Source organism: Castor canadensis, chromosome 6 (genome assembly GCF_047511655.1).
Source record: "Castor canadensis chromosome 6, mCasCan1.hap1v2, whole genome shotgun sequence".
NCBI classification, from domain to species: domain Eukaryota; kingdom Metazoa; phylum Chordata; class Mammalia; order Rodentia; family Castoridae; genus Castor; species Castor canadensis.
In genome coordinates, this window is record NC_133391.1 from 83,387,978 (window position 1) to 83,407,092 (window position 19,115).

Genomic DNA, 19,115 nt, shown 5'->3' on the forward strand with positions numbered 1-19,115 from the left:
AATGATGAGTGTGATAAAAGAGAGCCTCATGGTGGATAAGTAGGGATAAGTGTCCTAAGATAGAGGAGCATGATGTATAAGACCTGATCCAGAAAGGAGAGATTTGGGGAAGGGAGGAACTGTGCCAAGTAGAGAAGACAGGACATAAGTCCTTTGGGTGAAAAGGATTACAGAGCATTTATGGAGCTAAAAGAACAGTGGTTTGACTGGGTCACTGCGACCACAGAGGAATGGAACCATAGAGATGGCTAGGATTTTCACCTTCATTTTAGGAACCACAAGAAGCACTGAAGGTGTGGTATGTGTTAGACTGAGGAGTGAGAGGTACCGTGTGTGTGTGTGTGTGTGTGTGTGTGTGTGTGTGTATTTGAAGTTGTGACCTGATCAGAGGTGTAAAATAGTGTACTTAAGGGACCTTGAGCAAGTGAACTTAACTTCTTTAATCCTAAATATCTTTGTCCTTAAATGATACCTCATTTGTTATTGTGTACTTTTGAAAAATTACGAGGTAGTCATAGTCATAATATATGTATGTATATATATATATATATATATGCATGGAAAATGAAATAACTATATCAAAGAGAGGTCTGTACTCCCATATTGATTAAAACACTATTCACAATAGCTATGAAGTGGGAACAACCTGTGTCCATGTACTAGATAAAGAAAATATAGAACATAGACACAATACTATTTACCCATAAAAAGGAGGAAATCTACTGGGCATGATGGCTCAAGCCTATAGACCTAGCTAATTGGAATTAAAGACTGGGAGGATCATAGTTTGAGGCCAAACTCTAGCAAAAATTTCATGAGACCTTATCTCATCGAATGGATGAATGCAGTGGAGCACATCTGTCATCCCAACTGGAATGACAAATAGGAGGATTGTGGTCCAGGTCATCCTAGGCATAAAGCAAGACTATATTGCAAAAATAACCAGTGCAAACAGGGCTTGCTGAAGGGTTTAAGTGGTAGAATACTTGCCTACCAATTGTGAGGCCCTGAGTTCAAACCCCAGTACGGGAAAAACAACAGAAAAAGAATAAGTTCAAAATTCTTTAATTTGTGATAACATGAATGGAACTGGAGAACATTATGTTAAGTGGAATAAGCAAGGCCCAGAAAGAAGAATACCACATGGTCTCACTTATTTCTGAATATCTCAGAAGTTGAGAGTAGAATAGTGGTTATCAGAAGCTGGAGCGCATAAGGGAAAGGAGGAATGGGGAAAGGTGATTAACTGGTACTAAGTTACAACCCAGAGAAAGTTCAAATGTTTTATTGGACAGTAGGATAACTCTAGATAACAATAATGTAATATATGTGCATAAATATATGTACATATATATTAAGCTAAGATTTTGAGTGTTTCCATAATAAAGAAAAGATAATTGTTTGAGGTAATAGATATATTTACCCTGATTTGAACATCACACAATGTACATTAGTGAAATATCACACAGTGTCCAATACATATGTATGGTTTTTATGTAAAAATAGAAAGCACTAGTTACAAAAAGAAAAAAGTGATTATTATGGTACCTAGCGTAGCATTAACACAAAATTTTATTATAATCATATCAATAAACATATCATAGTATAATATAATCTATAAATACAGTGTAACAAAAATTTTTAAAATTATTACTTGTATGGTAATTATATTATAGTTACTACATTTGGAAAAAGGGAGAATGATATAAAAGCAAATGACAAACAAAATGTTAGGAACAGTAAGAGGGTAGGAGAAAAATCTATAAGGATTTATAAAAAACTTAAGAAAAGTTCATGGAAGGGTGTGATAACCTAAAATTATAATAATGCTTTTTAAAATGTTAAGTGATAGAGATAATTTCCTGAACAGATAAGCAAGACTGTCTTATATAATCTGCCAGGTAATGGTATAATCTTCCTCTTTGAGAATCTCTGAGCAGCACATTCTGTTCACTGAATGTAGGAGTCATTCATATAGAAATATACTTCCAAAGAATTTACAGTATCTATTCAATGAAAAGATTTCTGCAAAATAAAGCATTAAGTTCAAGCAAGTACATGAAGCTTTCCAAGTTTGTTGAGAATGGCAGTAATATAGTAATATAGTATAGAAGGGAAGTAATATAATATATTATATATATATATATGTATATCTATATAGACACAGCAGAAATAAATTCCTGTCTTACAGTGGAAGATTTTCACATAACAAAATACCAAGAAGTCATGAACACATATTAGAAGCAAAACATAATAGCCTTTCTGGCTACTTTACAGGTTTTTAGACCTCTTTAAAAGTTTTTTTTATTAGTCTTTCAAATAATTTTTAAACATAAGGTTTGTCAATGATATAAACCATTAGTCTTATCTATCAATTTATCCAGCAAACGAGTCACAGGATATGCTTTTAAGGTATTGCTTTCTTCCCATAACTTTTTTACTCCTTGTACTTCATTCATGTGTTTCATTTTCATTTCAGACAGAGTAGCTCAGCTCAAAAATTAGTCAGAATTCATGTGAAAATACTCATGCCAAGGATTTTAACAAAATAACAGGTCTTAGAATAAATTCCCCAAAACAGGCATTAGGTTCTGTGCAGTACAGACTCTGATGAGGAACACCAATAACCAAAGGATGTGAGGAAGACACCTATCGAGAAAACTGGAGATGAAGACATGAATATATAAAAATGTGTTTCATGTACATCTTCATTGCCCATAAGTTATTTGGCTTTTACATTTCTAAAAGTTCTGCATGTTTTAATAGACTCAATGTCTGCTGCAGATATACCTTTCTTCTGAAAATCTCAATTGACACATTCTAAATTCCCTTTTTATTAGTTTTTGATTTCTTTCTGCTCCTATTCCTTTTTAAAAGGATGAATCTTCAGCCAACACTAATCATGCCTTCTATCCTTAATAAATTGTCATATCCATTTATCATTCTGAACAGCTTCCACATTCAACGCCAAGTTCGTCAGTGCAATATAAGATCAGTAATTGTGAAGCATCCATCATATTTGAAGTGATATGTCACTAAATTCCTGGCTGTTCACAGCAGTTCACTAACCTGAGTCTTGTTGAGCCAGAACTAATGTCAAGTGGTTTCCTTTCTGTCTTTTTCTACATAAAACTGTTCAAACGAAAAAGCCTATCTTAAGCATTGATATTTTATAAACCATTTATGTAAGCAAACCAAGATTATCACACAGAATTGTAAGCACAGCTGACTGACAAATCAACTACCTATTAGCACAGTGATATCAAGATTGAGAGATTGTGATAAGTGAGTCATAGGGGAAAAGTTGTATAATAATTTCAGTGTCTTCTTGCTGGGCTAGAAATATCATGGGATACAGGCCTTCTGAAAGCCATGCATTAAAAAAAACTATCTAACACGCTTATCCTCAAAATTCCCAAATGCCTGTGGGCCTTATTCCAATAATGTTCACTTCGTGTCCATGAATAAAATAAAGGAAGAAGTACCATAATTGGCAAAGTCCATTTGGTACCCAAATTACTTCCTTGATAGAACCCTATCTGGCTGACCCAGTCCATGGGCCCGGATAGGACAATTAACCTCACTCAGCATCTGGGCAAGCACATCTCTAATTTGTGTATTTTGGTCTCTGAGGCATTCCAGTCAAGTGTGAATTGAACTAATCCTGGCTGAAATCTTCCAGGGTATATTGTCAGCCTGTCAGTACATTGCAGCAGTGGAGGTGAGGATGAGTAAATGTAGCTATGGAAGTAGAAGCAACAGCAGAAGAAAAACAGAGCAAGCTGGGTTTCCTACATCTACTAGCAAACCTTCTGTTCATTTTAGAAACACTTCTAAGATCTCTATATTCTTCCAACTATTTTCATAGTACTTGTGCAGAATTCCAAACACAGCTGGCCAAAGAATCAACCACAAATTAAGGATACAGATGTACAGCAAGGGGAGGCTGTGACAAGCACATGAATATCAAAAGTATAAAAAAGTCACATAAAATAATTCACAAACTCCTTGTCCCCTCTCTGGTTCAATTCCATGTACTAGTCTACTAATCATCCCAATCTTGTGAAAATAGTGAAAGTCTCTAAATTCTGGGTGCTAGAAATCCACTGATATTATACATGAGTCAAGACAGACCTAGAGAGTGGCATTACTGTAAATTTCTCTCCGCCTGGCTCAGAAAGCAATAACGTTGGCCCTACATTTCAGAGTATTATACTTGACCATATATGTGCAGAGTATGACAAAGTTATAGGCCCAAGATAGTGGTCATTTGATTGTAAGATGTGAAAGAAAAATATATAAGTGCTTTTTTGGGAAGAACATATAAACAGAACATTGTATATTAGGGAAGAGTATACTTAGAGAAATGAAAGCATTAAACAAGTTGTCAAGAAGGCATTTTCTGTTTCCTCCTCACAGTTAGAGATTTGTCTAATCCAATGCTGACTCAATGGGGTTTCCAATCATCAGAAATGGAAATTATTCAGCGTCCATATGCTCTGTTTCTGAGCAAGTTTCACTGTCAGAAAACTGTTCCACATATTTCACCTTTGATTGTAGTTATATGTTACCACATGAATGAGAACTGGAAAAGAGAGCAGTTATTTTGATTGACGTAGACAGCCAAAGTGAGTAATTCAGATTCTTCACACTCCCTTTGGGACTTGAATGATCCTATTTGGCTGTCTTGGTGAGTCACAACGGAGGAATAATTGCCAAATTTTCAATCCAGTTGTGGACAACTGCCTCTAATACTGTTTTCTTAGTGGAGTTGCATTTAGATTTTATTGGGGAGTAAAATGAAGGACTAAAGTGACCATAAAATATATTAGTATGCATTCTACCACTGAGCTACATCCCCAGCATCAAATTCAATTATATTTAAAAATAGCTAGATTTAATGATCTGAGAGGAAAGCAGTTTTAGAAAAAATGCATATAAGCACCACATATAGACAAACACAAAAAGTTAACAATAAAAATGCAAGGTTAGTGGAAAAAATCAGTCAATTTAACACCTGCATTTATCTTTAAGGTGTGATAGAAAGTAAATTTCTAGTCATTTGTGTAACTGAGGCTACAGAAGGTTACTATGGTTAGCATAGTCTTGAAAGAAAACAAGTTACCATTAGGGAGCCATTGACAATGAACCTAGCTCAGAAGAATAGACCCCTATGTATTAATGATAAAGGAATTGGATGTAGAAGACTGATTCAGGCTTACCAGTAGGAAGCAGCATTGAAACAACTAGCTCCTCTCATTATTCAGATTTCCTTTCATCTTCACCACTCTCTTCCCAATGCCCAAATTTTAGTAGACCCTCAACTGAGAGAGCGGGAGGGGGTGGGGAAACAAGAGAGAGAGAGAGAATGATTTAGTTTTGCAAAATTTTAGGAAAAAATATATATAAATATATTATATATGTATTATATTTTATATTATATATATATATATAATAGTACAGACTTATTGTTTCTTCCACCTGTGAACAATTCAGGCTAGTAGTGTTGTCCTACTTTCTCTAGTCCACTAGCCATCATGATTATTTCAAGGAGTTGTTCTTAAGTTAAGAGCTGGGTAGTTCATTTCTACCTATGAGGAGACCAAACAGCCAGACAAGTAGCAAAGAAGGCTGTTACCAGTTTCAAGGACCATTCCCATGAAAGAGCCATAAGGTCATTTGATGCAATGCTCTTCTTAGGAAATTAAAATTTCACAAGGTTTACTAGCTTGTCCAAGATCCCCTATAAGAGAAGAAGCAGGACAGCAAATTTTGGGTAAGAACCCAAGGGTTCCTCATTGACAATTGGAAAATCCCCATAACTTCTAGAGTTATAGCAATACTCTAAGGGTTAAAATAGTCTCTGGGGAGAAATGGTACATGTGAATAAGAATTAACCTAATGGTACATGCCTGCAACTCTAGTACTCAAGTGGTTGAGATGAGTCATGACCAGCCTGTCTACATAAGGAGACCTCATCTCAAACAAACAAAAACACACTAAATTTTGCTTATCATTTTTAGTTTAAACCTTCAAGGAATATTGTATGAAAATAATGCCTCATCATGTTTATGTGACAAATAAAGAGAGGTTAATTTAGTGCATAAACTTAGTTGGAACATGGGGTGCCTGGATATTTGGTCAAACATTATTATGCATGTGTCTGTATGACTGCTGTCAGATGAGATTAACATTTGAATTAGTTGACTGACTAAAGTGGAGGCTCTATTCCAATCATCCCAAGGCTTGAATAAAATAAAAAAGCTGATCCCTCTGTATGTAACTAGAAACTATTCCTTCCTAACTACTTGAGTTGAGACTTCGGTCCCTTTGGATATTTGGACTGAAACCAAAACATTGTCTTCTGGGATTTGGGCTTGTAAGGTTACAGACTGGAGCTTTCACAATTAGCTCTCCTGGTTCTTAGTCCTTCAGACTAGAAATGGAGACTACACATCCACTTACCTGGGCTCCAGTTTACCAACTTCAGATCTTGGAACTTGTCATCTGCCATAATTATTACTTGAAGTAATTCCTCATTTTACACATACAACAAACACACATAACACAGAACATACCACCACACACATAACACAACACATACAATACAATACACAACACCACACACACACACACACACATACACACACACACACACACACACACACACACACACAATTGGTCTGTTGTTTTGCTTTGCAGAACCCTGACTTATACAGGTAACTTTTATAACATCTTCAGTGCTTTAGCTCTGCCCTCCTCTATCCAACATTAGCATCTCTCATTGAAAGCTCAGCATTTAAAACGTACGAAGAATGCACTTTCCTCTGCTCAAGCAGCTATGTTAGAATATGTTCTTCATATTTCTTTTCTGATTGGTATTCCATAACTCTATCTCCTAAAAGATAGTTTTAAGAGGATTGTAAAATGTCTATATTTAAGATGAAAACAATACCAAAACCCACAGTATCTAATTAAAATAGTACTAATATGACATCTAAAAATAGACAACTAATTTCATTTATAGTTATACACATCCATCCAGTGCTATACTTACAAATTGCCTGATTAATTCAGGTCACTAAATTGCCAAGATATTCCAAGGAATGCAGTTTGACTTGCAAACAACAAATAAGGAGAAGAAAAAAATAGGGAACCATGGAAAGAAGAATTATCCCAAGTTCTTATAAAATTTTAAGGGTCATATCCTTAGGTACTGAAAAGTCAAGGGCATTATTTTTCTCTAAAAAAAATTACACAGCTCCATTTAATGCTCAGTCATTTGGAAAAAACTTAGATTAGTGTTTTTAAAGCAAAAAGTAATGTTAAGTAGCAACATTTGGTGTGAATTCAGCAAAAAAATTGAGGCCTGCTCTGTATTACAGAGCTAAGATAATAGATTTATGAAGAACAAAGATCTTGACCAAATTAGTCCCATAGAATTTCAACCCTGGTGGACTTAAGACTTCGGATACACATAGCTGAAGCAGCTAGATAAATAATGGAGTAAATCATTCAATTAAGTCAGATAGAAAGATTTGCAATGACAAAAGCTTTTATGATGGTCTCTAGGGGTCCCTTAGAAGCCTGATTTTTCCATCCAGTACTATACTTAGGTATGCAACCACCAGCATGTTATTTTCATTTAACCAGACATATAAATATTTTAAAGTTAATTTACCAGAAATTGAACTTGTTTCCCTCTCACTCGAAACTCCTCACCACATTACTTTTTCAGGTAATAGAAAATCTTTTCATTAACTCAGATATTGAAATTATCTTTGGCAATTTCACTCACATCCTATGCACAATCTATCAGACAATCCCACAGTCTTTAACTTTCTAGATAGTTCTAAATCTAGTAACTTTTCACCTCTTATGCTGTTTCCACTGATTCAGACAGAAGTGAATAACTGACATTGGAGATAGGACAATCTAGCTGTTGAAGTGGCTGCTGTTAAAACTTTGATTAGTGATAAAAAGTAATAGGACACTAAATGCAACTGAAATCTCTACTGTGGGCCATGCCTGTGAAATGCTAGAGCTACAGTGGTCAAGTCAATAGTTTCACATAGTTTATAATCTAAAATAGATGACAAAAATAAATAAATAAATAAAATAAAATAGATGACAGACAAGCCATTAAGCAAATGAGGTAGAGATTGGTTTAAGTCCCATGAGTGAAATTAACTAGGTGATAAGAGTGAAAGCAATTGGAGAATTCTACTTTAGACAGCCAGAAAGATCAATTTGAGGAAGTGATTTTAGATGGAGATGTACTCCCTGAGGAGAGTGTGGATGGAAGGAACAGAGAAAGCATCCATGTGTGCAAGGCTCAGAAGGACAGAGCTGACTGACTGTGGTTGGTCACTGAGAAGGTGGTCAGTATTCTGCAGCATAGTGAAGGAGGGAGAGCAAAAGGAGGGTGAGATTGTGACTGAAGCCAGACCAGGCAGGGCTCATAAATACAAATGAGGAGTTCTTGTGTTTTTCTAAGTGCAAAGCGGAGTCCCATTGGAAGTTTCAACCAAGGGCATGGCAAGAGCCAATTTACTTTTCAAAGAGAAAGGATTGTTGTGGCAATATTGTCAGAGGAGAAACCAAGCAACACTCGGAGGAGTGGAGAACTCAGATTTTAATTTTTACGCTAGCGGGCCCAGACGTGTACCAGTGTCTGAGCCCCGAACAAAGGATTCACAGGATATTTAAAAGGCAGTGCAGGGTATCAGGTTACAAGGAATGTGCTCTCCCATAAAGTAGGGCTAGTAGTGGGTTAGAGACCTAAGGTTTAGATAAGAGCAGCGGGGGAGGCCTGCTTTGGAAAGTTTATTTACAAGTGGAGACAAAGGAAGGCAGGAATGGGTGCTTATCTCTGCATGGTGCCTTTCATCTTGGTCCCAAACTTTTGCATGGCTCTAATGGGCAATTCCTCACAGCTCTGTCTGAGGTTACAGCTTTTAATTGACAGTTTACCATGTTTTACAACCCTGTTTCAAGGCTATCTTCCTCTTCATTCCCCCCTTTTGATGCTTTTTCCACTTGTGGACAAGCATCAACACTAGACTTTAGAAGTCTTATAAGGTTTTTTTTTTTGTCCCAAAGACCTATATTGTGTTACCAGGAGCTGTAACTTTATCACCTCCAATTGCAAGCTAATGAAGTTAGTTATGGCGTTAAGAAGGCACATACCAAACATAAGTGCCAATGGAAGCATAAGGAGAGGGCCAGATAATGGAGTCAGCTGTATCTCTGACTTTCTATCTGCTTTACATAAAACAACACTTTGTGTTTAAGAAAAGTCAAAGCCCTTCTTCTTGGCAGTGAGTAAATCCAACCCACTCTCGTTTTGGAGGATCACTGATGCTAGAGAGTTTAGCTGGTCCTGCACGGTCACTATAGACCTAGCCACTTGTTCTATGTTATTTGTTAGGTCCACAGATAATTGATTATAGTAGGCGGCTGATGAGGCAGTCCCTCCTATGCCTGTTCCTTTCCCAGTCATTATCCCCAGTCCGATTAATAAAGGTATGAATTGGGTAGCTCTCTTCGACTGCACATGAGCCATTAAAGGTGGGGGTGTCTGATTGTTAGGCACTATGTTTATCTGGGGTGAGGAATGCTAATGTGCAAATGCCCTTCCAGTCAGCTGGCAAGTACTGGTAAGCAAGGCTCCCTCAGACAAGGAAGAATCCCAGGCTGGTGCACCATAGCCTGTCAACTGTACATTGAATGGCGGTAGCTGTACAGTTGAGATTCCAAGTTAAGGTTTCCTGTCCTAGAAGGAAGCCTTAACAGGGGTCATGGTGGTGGCAGATCAATGTCTTTTATTGGCCCAGGTCCACCTAGGTAATCACCTCTGGGTGGCCTCTCTAGATTTGTGGCTCTCCCTTTAGTAAACTGATATGGGAGTGGGGTAAAAGGGTAGGGTGGCACAAGGAGGTTTATTTCCTCCACTGTTTTATGACTTTAAGGTGTCCCTGTCTTTCTCCCAGCAATCCATATGCCCTATAATGTCTTTGTTTTTTGTAACCCAGTTAGGCTATCAGCTTTCTTTATAGTAAATCATCCCTCTCCTAGTGCATTCAGAGATTGATATGCTGCACACGGGTGACAGATACTGATAAAAGGTGAAGGCATACCTCAGTTTTCCCTGGGAGGAAGGCGGCCTTATGCAGGCTGAGCAGTCATCCCAGCCTCCCAATTGGACAACCTCAAAATGTAGCAGAGTTAGAAGGCAATAACACATCAGAGACCTCATGCCTGAGACTGGAGTCTGGGCTACAGATGACACCAAACAGCAGTAAGGCTTCCTACTATGAGGAGGTAACAGAAGGCCAGCAGTAATCTCTGGCTTACATTTCAATCTTGGGGAGCAGTGACAGCCAGTCGTCGTGTAAACAGATTGCACAATGCTAATCAGCAGGATAAGGTATGGGTGACAGAGAAGAGGATACATCTGTGTCCTGGTGAATGAATCCTCAGGCTTCTACCGTGCGTTGACCAACCAGCTTCCAGGATGTGGCTAGGGCAGGGCTGGAGATCTCAACAGTGATGGCATGCTGTTGTGAAGTTCTCTGGAACCTTAATCTGAGAGGTATTAGTTGAATCATGGAGAGCCTGTCAGACATTGGGCTCTGCAGGGGCGGCTGTCCTTTTATCCAGGAGTGATGAGTCCCGGGAGTGACTCCTGTAACTTCAACAGTCCTAAGAGCTGCCAACATTACTAGATGGGGACCCATACAACTGGGTTGGAGTAGTTTCTTTTTAATTTTTTTTATATATCATATCTCTCCTTTTTTTTTTTTTTAACTGAGTAGAATTACCTTGGCAACAATATACTGTCAGTATATATGTCCAAGAAAACTTTTTTTTTAAAGTTAAAAACACCATCTTTAAGTATTAAAGGACATGTTTAGATCCAGTAAAAATAGTTATTTTGTCTCTATTTAAGTAGAAGACCCTGTCTAAAAATGTGAGTTTGTGTCTGGAAAAGCTTTAATGTCAGATAGCCACACATGCATAAGAACCATTTCTTTAATCCTCTTGGCCTTGGTTATCTTTGAGAGGTCTGGCACCAATGACTCCATTGGAACTTTGATGGCATTCCCCCCTTTGTCTCCAAATTGTTAGTCTCCAAACAGTCTCTTCTGAAGATCTGTCTTCCATCCATGTACTAACCAGGCCTGACCCTGTTTAGCTTCCAAGATCAGACAAGATCGGGTGCATTCAGGGTGGTATGGCTGCAGACTGAAGATCTTTCTTGATTGGCTGCTTTTTCCTGGATTCTGTTTGTTTGGTTTCAGTCCCACATTGGGAGGGAATAATGAGCAGATCAGGTGGGAGTCAGTGCCAACTAGACCCTTTTGGCCAAATTTAAGCAACAAAGAGGCTTAGAAGGAATGGCTCTTAGGCAGTGCACTTTTAGACAAGGACAATACAAAACAAAATCTAACAAAAGCAGATGTCTAAGTAGTTACCTTGGTTGACACATAGGCACCCATTAGTCATTTTTATGGACTTGATTATAAATGTCCCAGGAGGATCAGAACTGAAATGACAAAAACTTAAAAGAGCCATGGTTAAAATTTTGATGGACAATTTAGCAACCAACAGAACAGTACATCAGTACCACTAGCTTTTTGTTACCATGTTTATCTAAATTTTGTATTGTAGAAGACTTGATATACTTGAAAATACAAATATACTTAATACACAGGAACCAGCAACAGCATCACAACTCTATAGAGGTTAATACACATATTAATTTAGTTGTTGCTCTTGAAGTAAAACTTTAGATTTTTATCAGTTGTAGGGGGAAAGAACAGTTTTAGCAAACCCAAACAGCCCAGTCACAAACTACCATAGGGTACAAACTGTAATAGAATCATCTAAGACAACAGTTGTTTAACCATGAGGTCATCTAGAAAGTTTTACATAACTGTTAGAAAATAAGAGGCATGGAATAGGCACAGAGACAGCTGAAACACTGGTACAGGGTTTATTATTTAGGCAGGAGCCTTGTGGAGGGGGACCCCAGCAAGAGCCCATTGCCATATACAGGCTTGGGTTAGACATAGGGGGCTAGTGGAAAAGTACCAGGAAAGTCACTGTCTGCCCAGCTGTCCCTGGCATATATCCAGGATGACAAAGGTGAGCCAGCTGCAAGGGGGGGGGGTCTAGTCCTAACATGGCTGTCCTCATTGTTAACCCCAACATAAACCAACTCTTAAATGAACATGACTCAGTTACCTTAGTAGTTAAAACCCTGACAAAAATCACCAGAGAACACAGGTAAATATTTGTGGGGACTAAGTGTGAAGTTAGGAAACATAGTGGCCAAGAACCATGGCTCAGATGTTGATAAGAAATCATATCCCAGATTGTTGACATTAACAGATGGCTTTTGACATATAGCAGAATCCCATCACCTGCAGTCAATGGAACCCCCCCTAAAATAACAGCCCCAATCTGGTCATCTCAGGGAAAAATTTCCTCCACCTGCCATGTGGAAGGAGTAGGACTAACATCTCCACTCTGTTATGTCTAATAAAAACTGGAGATCTTGACTTCCAGTGTAGTGCTCCTCTTGGAGTTTTTACTTATTTATTTATTTATTTTTATCCTATCTGGAAGGTGCACTTTGGCTTTACATAAGTAAATCTGTCTTAACCCTCATATCAGTGCAGCAGTACTCCCTGTGTTCAGCTGCCTCTTGTCTCTCTGTGTTTTAATAAACTCTTGTTATCTTGACAAATTTATGGATTAACCTGGAGTATCAAAAATTTTTGAGTTATCTTGACAAAACAAAACAATTATAAGACAATTTTTGTAAATGCTATCTAGACCAATATAATATTTTTAAGGTAGCCTTGTTGTTATGAACTTAGAGAATTAAATTTTAGTTTAACATCAGTACATTAAACTTTGAAGTTATAAAACCTTTAATGTAATTGGATTTTAGTTAACTTTAACTAGTTATATACCATCTATAAGCTGTATCATTTTATGACAATTTACTCTGTATCTTTGTGACAATTTATTTTGTATCCTCTGGGGAGCTGGTCTTTATCCTCTTTTTTATCTAAAAGTATTTTTTTAACCCTTTATTTATTTTGAAAAAAACCATATCCTTAATACCTTTTATATATTTTGTTACTTGTTGAAAATAACTCAGAAAATCTTTTAACTTAGAGCCTTATATTTGCATGAAAAAAAAAAACAAGAAAGAAAGCATCTCTGAAATTATTTTTTTGTATAAAAGCAATTTATAGAAAACTCATTTGTTAATAGACCCATATATTATAAGAGAGAATTAAATCCCAGATTTTATTTATGACAGAATGAAACAGGCTAAGGTCATTTTAACTACCTAAATTCCAAGACTTTGTTGCTGACTGTAGCCTCTTTTTTTTTTCCTTCCTAGCTAAGCCAGAGTGTTAACCCTGAGTGTCTGCATCCTAGTGAGGCCTGACTGAAATAAGTTTGAAAGCTTGTTTTTTGTTGTTGTTGTTGTTGTTGTTTAAGGTAGCAGTAGAACAGAGTAATAACTTTTACATTTACTCTACAATAAGAATCGTGCTTAAGGTGTTTACATATTTAAATGTAAAAGTCTAAGCAGTTTATAACAAAGATCTTTAAAACAAATATCCTGGTTTTTTTCCTTGAATATCATATTAACCTTATAGTATCAATTTAAGAACCATTTTTAAGATGCTTACAAGCACACACAAAAAGTTTTATAAATTAAGCATACCAGAAAAACTATCAATTTAAGTGCGCATAAAATGAGCTGGAATTCCAGGAGCAAATTAAATTTTGCCTATGCTTTAAACAAATTCACATACACACACACACACACACACACTCACACCAAAGTTATAACACCTTCCTTCCCCCACTCTGGGAGAAGTGCCTGACCTGTGGAACTCCTCTTGGAGGTTCCTGGGAGTGGATTAAGCTCCCCTTCCATCCAGTAGGACCGGACCTGACTGCAGACCTGTGGAACTCCTCTTGGAGGTTCCTGGGAGTGGATCAAGCTCCCCTTCTGTCCAGTGGGACGGGACCTGACTTAGGACTGATTTCCTGGGGGTGGTGCTTACCAAGTCTGGACAAGACTGCCAGATGAGTTGGTCCACTTCTCCTTGGAGTCCAAGCCGGGCCAAGACTGCTCAGAGAGTTGGGGCACCAGGGTGAAGGAGAACCCGGAATACCATCGGGTGGCGCGCCACCTCATTCAGTCCTGTGTCCCTCCCTACTCCGATGCAGCCCAGCCGCTGGCTGGTGGCACAAGGGGCCAGTTGGTTGGAATCTCGCTGGGGCCTCCATTTGTCGTGGCAATATTGTCAGAGGAGAAACCAAGCAACACTCGGAGGAGTGGAGAACTCAGATTTTAATTTTTATGCTAGCGGGCCCAGACGTGTACCAGTGTCTGAGCCCCAAACAAAGGATTCACAGGATATTTAAAAGGCAGTGCAGGGTATCAGGTTACAAGGAATGTGCTCTCCCATAAAGTAGGGCTAGTAGTGGGTTAGAGACCTAAGGTTTAGATAAGAGCAGCGGGGGAGGCCTGCTTTGGAAAGTTTATTTACAAGTGGAGACAAAGGAAGGCAGGAATGGGTGCTTATCTCTGCATGGTGCCTTTCATCTTGGTCCCAAACTTTTGCATGGCTCTAATGGGCAATTCCTCACAGCTCTGTCTGAGGTTACAGCTTTTAATTGACAGTTTACCATGTTTTACAACCCTGTTTCAAGGCTATCTTCCTCTTCAGGATTATGGCCTGAAGGTAATGACTGAACTAAACTGACAATTCTCTTATTTCATTTATTTCCCTGGCAAGATTTAAAACTGGTCTTTAAAATGACCTAGGTTTATACTAACTCTATGCTGAAAAGTTCTTTGCCAGAACTTGTCCTTCCCAATCAGTGACTAAAGTTTCAGTTATTCTATAGCTGCGAGCTTTGGCCATAACTCCAACCCTTGGCATCTGCAGAAATTCAGTGGTAAACTGTTTTTGGCCTGATGAGGGCAACATTTGACCAATTCAGTGGATTAAGAAAAAATAGAGAACATTTATGGAATGATATCAATATTTCCAAACTATAGTAATCTTAAAAGGCTGTTGAAGGTCCTTAATTTTAGGTATTTTCTTTGATGTAGGTATTTGCCTATATTTAATTTGTTTTGAAAAATCACACAAATTACACTCTGTAAAGGAATTTATAGCAAAAACAAAATAAAGATGCAAAAATCCACCAAAACTCTCAGAGAAAATAGATCCTACTAATTATGTTTTAAAGTTATAAATTTGACTTTTAATCATAATAAATTAATAAATTTCTCTGGCAGATATGTTTTTCTTATTACAAAATTTCCAAAAATAATAAGGAAACTTATTATTTTGACAGTGATTTCAACACTAAAATTTATTTTATATTAAATGCACTTTTTATACTTTGGGATCTCAGATTATTCTGTGAGCTGCAGAATAATTGAATACATCTCTTTTAAAAACTCAGTAAAACTTAATTTCCCTATGTGATTCTCAAAAGAGATTACACCTAAGCAAATTAGTTAAATACAGGGTGTTCTTTTCCACCTCTCATGGTTGTTGCTTTCCACAAACCACGTTTGTCATACTTTGCTAGATTCGGGGGATGGTTTTGTGATGCTTATTTTCAATGTCATAGGGATTTGTTTTTCAGCAGTTACTTAAAATTTTAAGGAGAACTCTTGATGGCACATACGGTGTTGCTTCTACAGAATGAACTTTTAGTGTGGGAATTCTAGGGACATAGGCAATCCATGTGGGACTCTTTGGGATCTTTAAATTCTTTTCTCTTTTCCTTATGTCTACTCTTTTTTTTTTTCTTTTTTTTTTTTCTCTTTATTTTTTATTTTTTTTTTTCATTTTTCTTTTATTATTCATATGTGCATACAAGGCTTGGTTTATTTCTCCCCCCTGCCCCCACCCCCTCCCTTACCACCCACTCCACCCCCTCCCGCTCCCCCCCTCAATACCCAGCAGAAACTATTTTGCCCTTATCTCTAATTTTGTTGTAGAGAGAGTATAAGCAATAATAGGAAGGAACAAGGGGTTTTGCTGGTTGAGGTAAGGATAGCTATACAGGGCATTGACTCACATTGATTTCCTGTGCGTGGGTGTTACCTTCTAGGTTAATTCTTTTTGATCTAACCTTTTCTCTAGTTCCTGGTCCCCTTTTCCTATTGGCCTCAGTTGCTTTAAGGTATCTGCTTTAGTTTCTCTGCATTAAGGGCAACAAATGCTAGCTAGTTTTTTAGGTGTCTTACCTATCCTCACCCCTCCCTTGTGTGCTTTAGCTTTTATCATGTGCTCATTGTCCAATCCCCTTGTTGTGTTTGCCCTTGATCTAATGTCCACATATGAGGGAGAACATACGATTTTTGGTCTTTTGAGCCAGGCTAACCTCACTCAGAATGATGTTCTCCAATTCCATCCATTTACCAGCTTATGTCTACTCTTAAAATGGTAATCTAAGACGGTGCAAAGTTGACCATCAGTCAGGTGCTAAATGAATTAACTTAGGTAGGAACTAAGCTGCTCATACACACATTTATTGTAGGGAGTTACAACCTAATGCCTGATAGCGCCTCAGCCTTCCCCAAGCTGAGCTCACCTTGCAATCGGTTCTTAGTCCATTGGAGGCTGTCTCCAAACCAGTCCTGGCTAGTTCTCAGTCTTGATATGCCTCCAGGATGCCTAGGGAATCCAATGGGCCATGCATAGTGTCTAGTCCTCCTTGTCCAGAGCTGCTCTCAACCAGCATGGTGTGCGTTGCCAGTCAGGAGGAAGTGGCGATGGTCTCATGGTGAGTGGAGTTTAAGTATTCGTAGTAGACTGGTTTATGGGCATCAGCTTAGGGTTAGCTGATCTGCATATCAGCACCAGCTGTGGGTTGGCTGATTTGCATATCGGCACCATATGGTATTTGTTTACATCATAGGGCTTACAAGTGCACACAATATTGTTTTCCTATAGGTTTTACAATGTATTATATTTTTATATACTTTTCAATATATTTAATGCACAGCAAACATAATACTCATAACAATCTACCCTCTGACTCTTCAAACCACCCAGTAGACTGGTGGGGCAAAGGAGAGTCAAAGGTTATTCAGAAAAACAATACACACCTCAAAATAACTGCTCACAATCACATTCACAGCACACTTAAATCATTTTGTTAATGCACACCTCAAAATAAATGTTCACATTCACAGCACACTTAAATTTCTTTGTTCCACAATTGTAAGAGAGTGGTAGAATTAATAAGGGTTATTCGTTTATCAGCCATGCTCAAAGAACAATTATGCACAGATTTCAAAATTGTCTTCTCAAACAAAAGTGGGTGATAATGACCTATTTAACATTGGGAGTAAGATGAAAAACATCCAAAGTAATATCAGGGAGTCCTATAATTCCAGGCGAGGTGGAAATGGATAGTGGAAACAGATGCACACCAGTGAGATGCAAGTATGATAGCCAAAAATCCTGAAGAAGGTGAGTGGGGACTGATGCATATATTAAAATGGCATTGGAGAAAATTCCTTGCAAACCAGGGGAGGTGATGGTGAAGTATATAATAATTATTGTCTTGTAGGTGCTTGGGAGGCCAAGTGGTATTATCAGGTGGTATGGGCTGCCAGAAGATGGTGAAAGTCTCATCCACAGGAAAAATAGACTGTTCATTAATAAGGTGAATGTCAGTACGTGAGCCGATGTCCAGCTGTGTCCCAATGTAGGAGCACCATTCAGGCAGATGACAACATCATGGGAGTTGATCTAATGTCCCAATCTGGAGTCCTTTAGTGTATCTGCTGAAGAAACTACAGCCCAGGTCAATGGAAATTTGAGGAGTGATGCGATCTTGTCAGCTGTCAGAAGACGATGTTGATAGTAGAAGGTCAGTGGTCCCATCCATGTTGGTGGAAATGCTGCAATACAGTATTTATCCTGTCTCCACTGGTCAGCAATGGTGTCCAGTTGGTCTTATGGAGGATGGGCAACAAGTTATCTTGGTGCATGAGGGTTGTAGGCATGAGGAAAGGTGTGAAAATAAAGTAGGAATAGTAGTATTGTCGATGTGAATTAAGTATAAGACATATGCAGCAAGACCGATAGCGCATGTTGCTATCGTTGCTTTAGCAAAGGTAAGGTATGCAGAGTTAAAATCATCAGAGCCTGACGCAGTGGTGACGAGGAAGTCTGGTAAAGTGTAGGGCAAGAATGAGAAAGGTAATGATGAAAATAGTGAAACAAAGTGATGCAGCTGCAGAAATAAGGATATTAATCAGCTATGTCTCCTGCATTCCCTGGTAGCAGCTCCACGGGTCCTGTTACAAAAAGAATAAAAATATTCCTTTGGAAAATATACAGGTGGCCCATAATGTTTTTAAGAGAATCTGTATAGGTCACATCTGGCCTTCCAATTGATGAATGCCACATATTCCCAAATACATTTGCATACCACCAGTCGAAAAATGGCGCACAATGACTGTTCTTCCAGGGAGCAAACAAACATGCATGGATTTTGAGTAGTGGGTTCCAGTTGGGTATGAGGAAAATCAATCATATTCAGCACATCTTTGGGTGCGGTATGCACTAGGAAAGAAAAGAAGGTTGGGTACAAATGAACTCTGTTATTGACAGTCAAAGCTGCCAAATAAGCTAGTAGTGCAACCACTGTAACAAAACAGTGTTTGGCCTAGTGGTGTATGCCCAGGTCATGGCACAGTAAATGCCTCCAGAATGTTATGTATAATGGTTCTGGGTATTTCCTATTTATTCCTGTATAGATGTCTCCATCTAGCAATGCAGAAATGACAATTAGAGATAGGTCTATCTAGACCTAAAAGGTGACATAACACAAAGAGGACGTCAGGATCAATTTGCTTGTGTCTAATAGTGTAGAAGATGTCCTTGAAGAAGTTTCTGCCAAGAAGTTCTGGGTTCCAGTGGCATCTATTATTGAATTTCCTGGTCTGAAGGTAGTGGAAGCGAGAGGCCATGATCTGTTGTATGAAACTTCCACGTGGTTTCCTTTAATACTTGCTTCTCTCTGGACCTGCAATATGC

At 38.2% G+C, this 19,115-nt stretch overlaps 1 protein-coding gene and 1 long non-coding RNA gene across 7 annotated transcripts in view; one reads left to right on the top strand and one right to left on the bottom strand.

Moving 5' to 3' along the window:
* The window catches only part of Tmem232 (transmembrane protein 232), a 318,408-nt gene that overhangs the window by 197,724 nt on the left and 101,569 nt on the right, over positions 1-19,115 (top strand). Inside the window, exon 14 of one of the 4 annotated variants that reach the window (XM_074076975.1) lies at positions 17,641-18,060. The exons of the other annotated variants lie outside the window; for them this stretch is intronic. Coding sequence (XP_073933076.1) covers positions 17,641-17,740 — 100 coding nt within the window. The 3' untranslated portion in view covers positions 17,741-18,060. Of the gene's footprint in view, positions 1-17,640; positions 18,061-19,115 lie in introns of those variants that run through there. 4 annotated transcript variants of the gene reach the window in all.
* On the bottom strand, positions 1,686-14,783 carry LOC141424154 (uncharacterized). 3 transcript variants are annotated; one of them, XR_012449072.1, is made up of 4 exons: positions 11,478-14,783; positions 10,357-10,587; positions 5,223-5,324; positions 1,686-4,585 (listed from the first exon to the last, which is right to left on the bottom strand). It is a non-coding gene; the product is annotated as an uncharacterized lncRNA (long non-coding RNA). The 3 variants fall into 3 exon arrangements; XR_012449074.1 differs by lacking the exon at positions 10,357-10,587; XR_012449071.1 differs by having other exon boundaries at positions 10,357-14,783.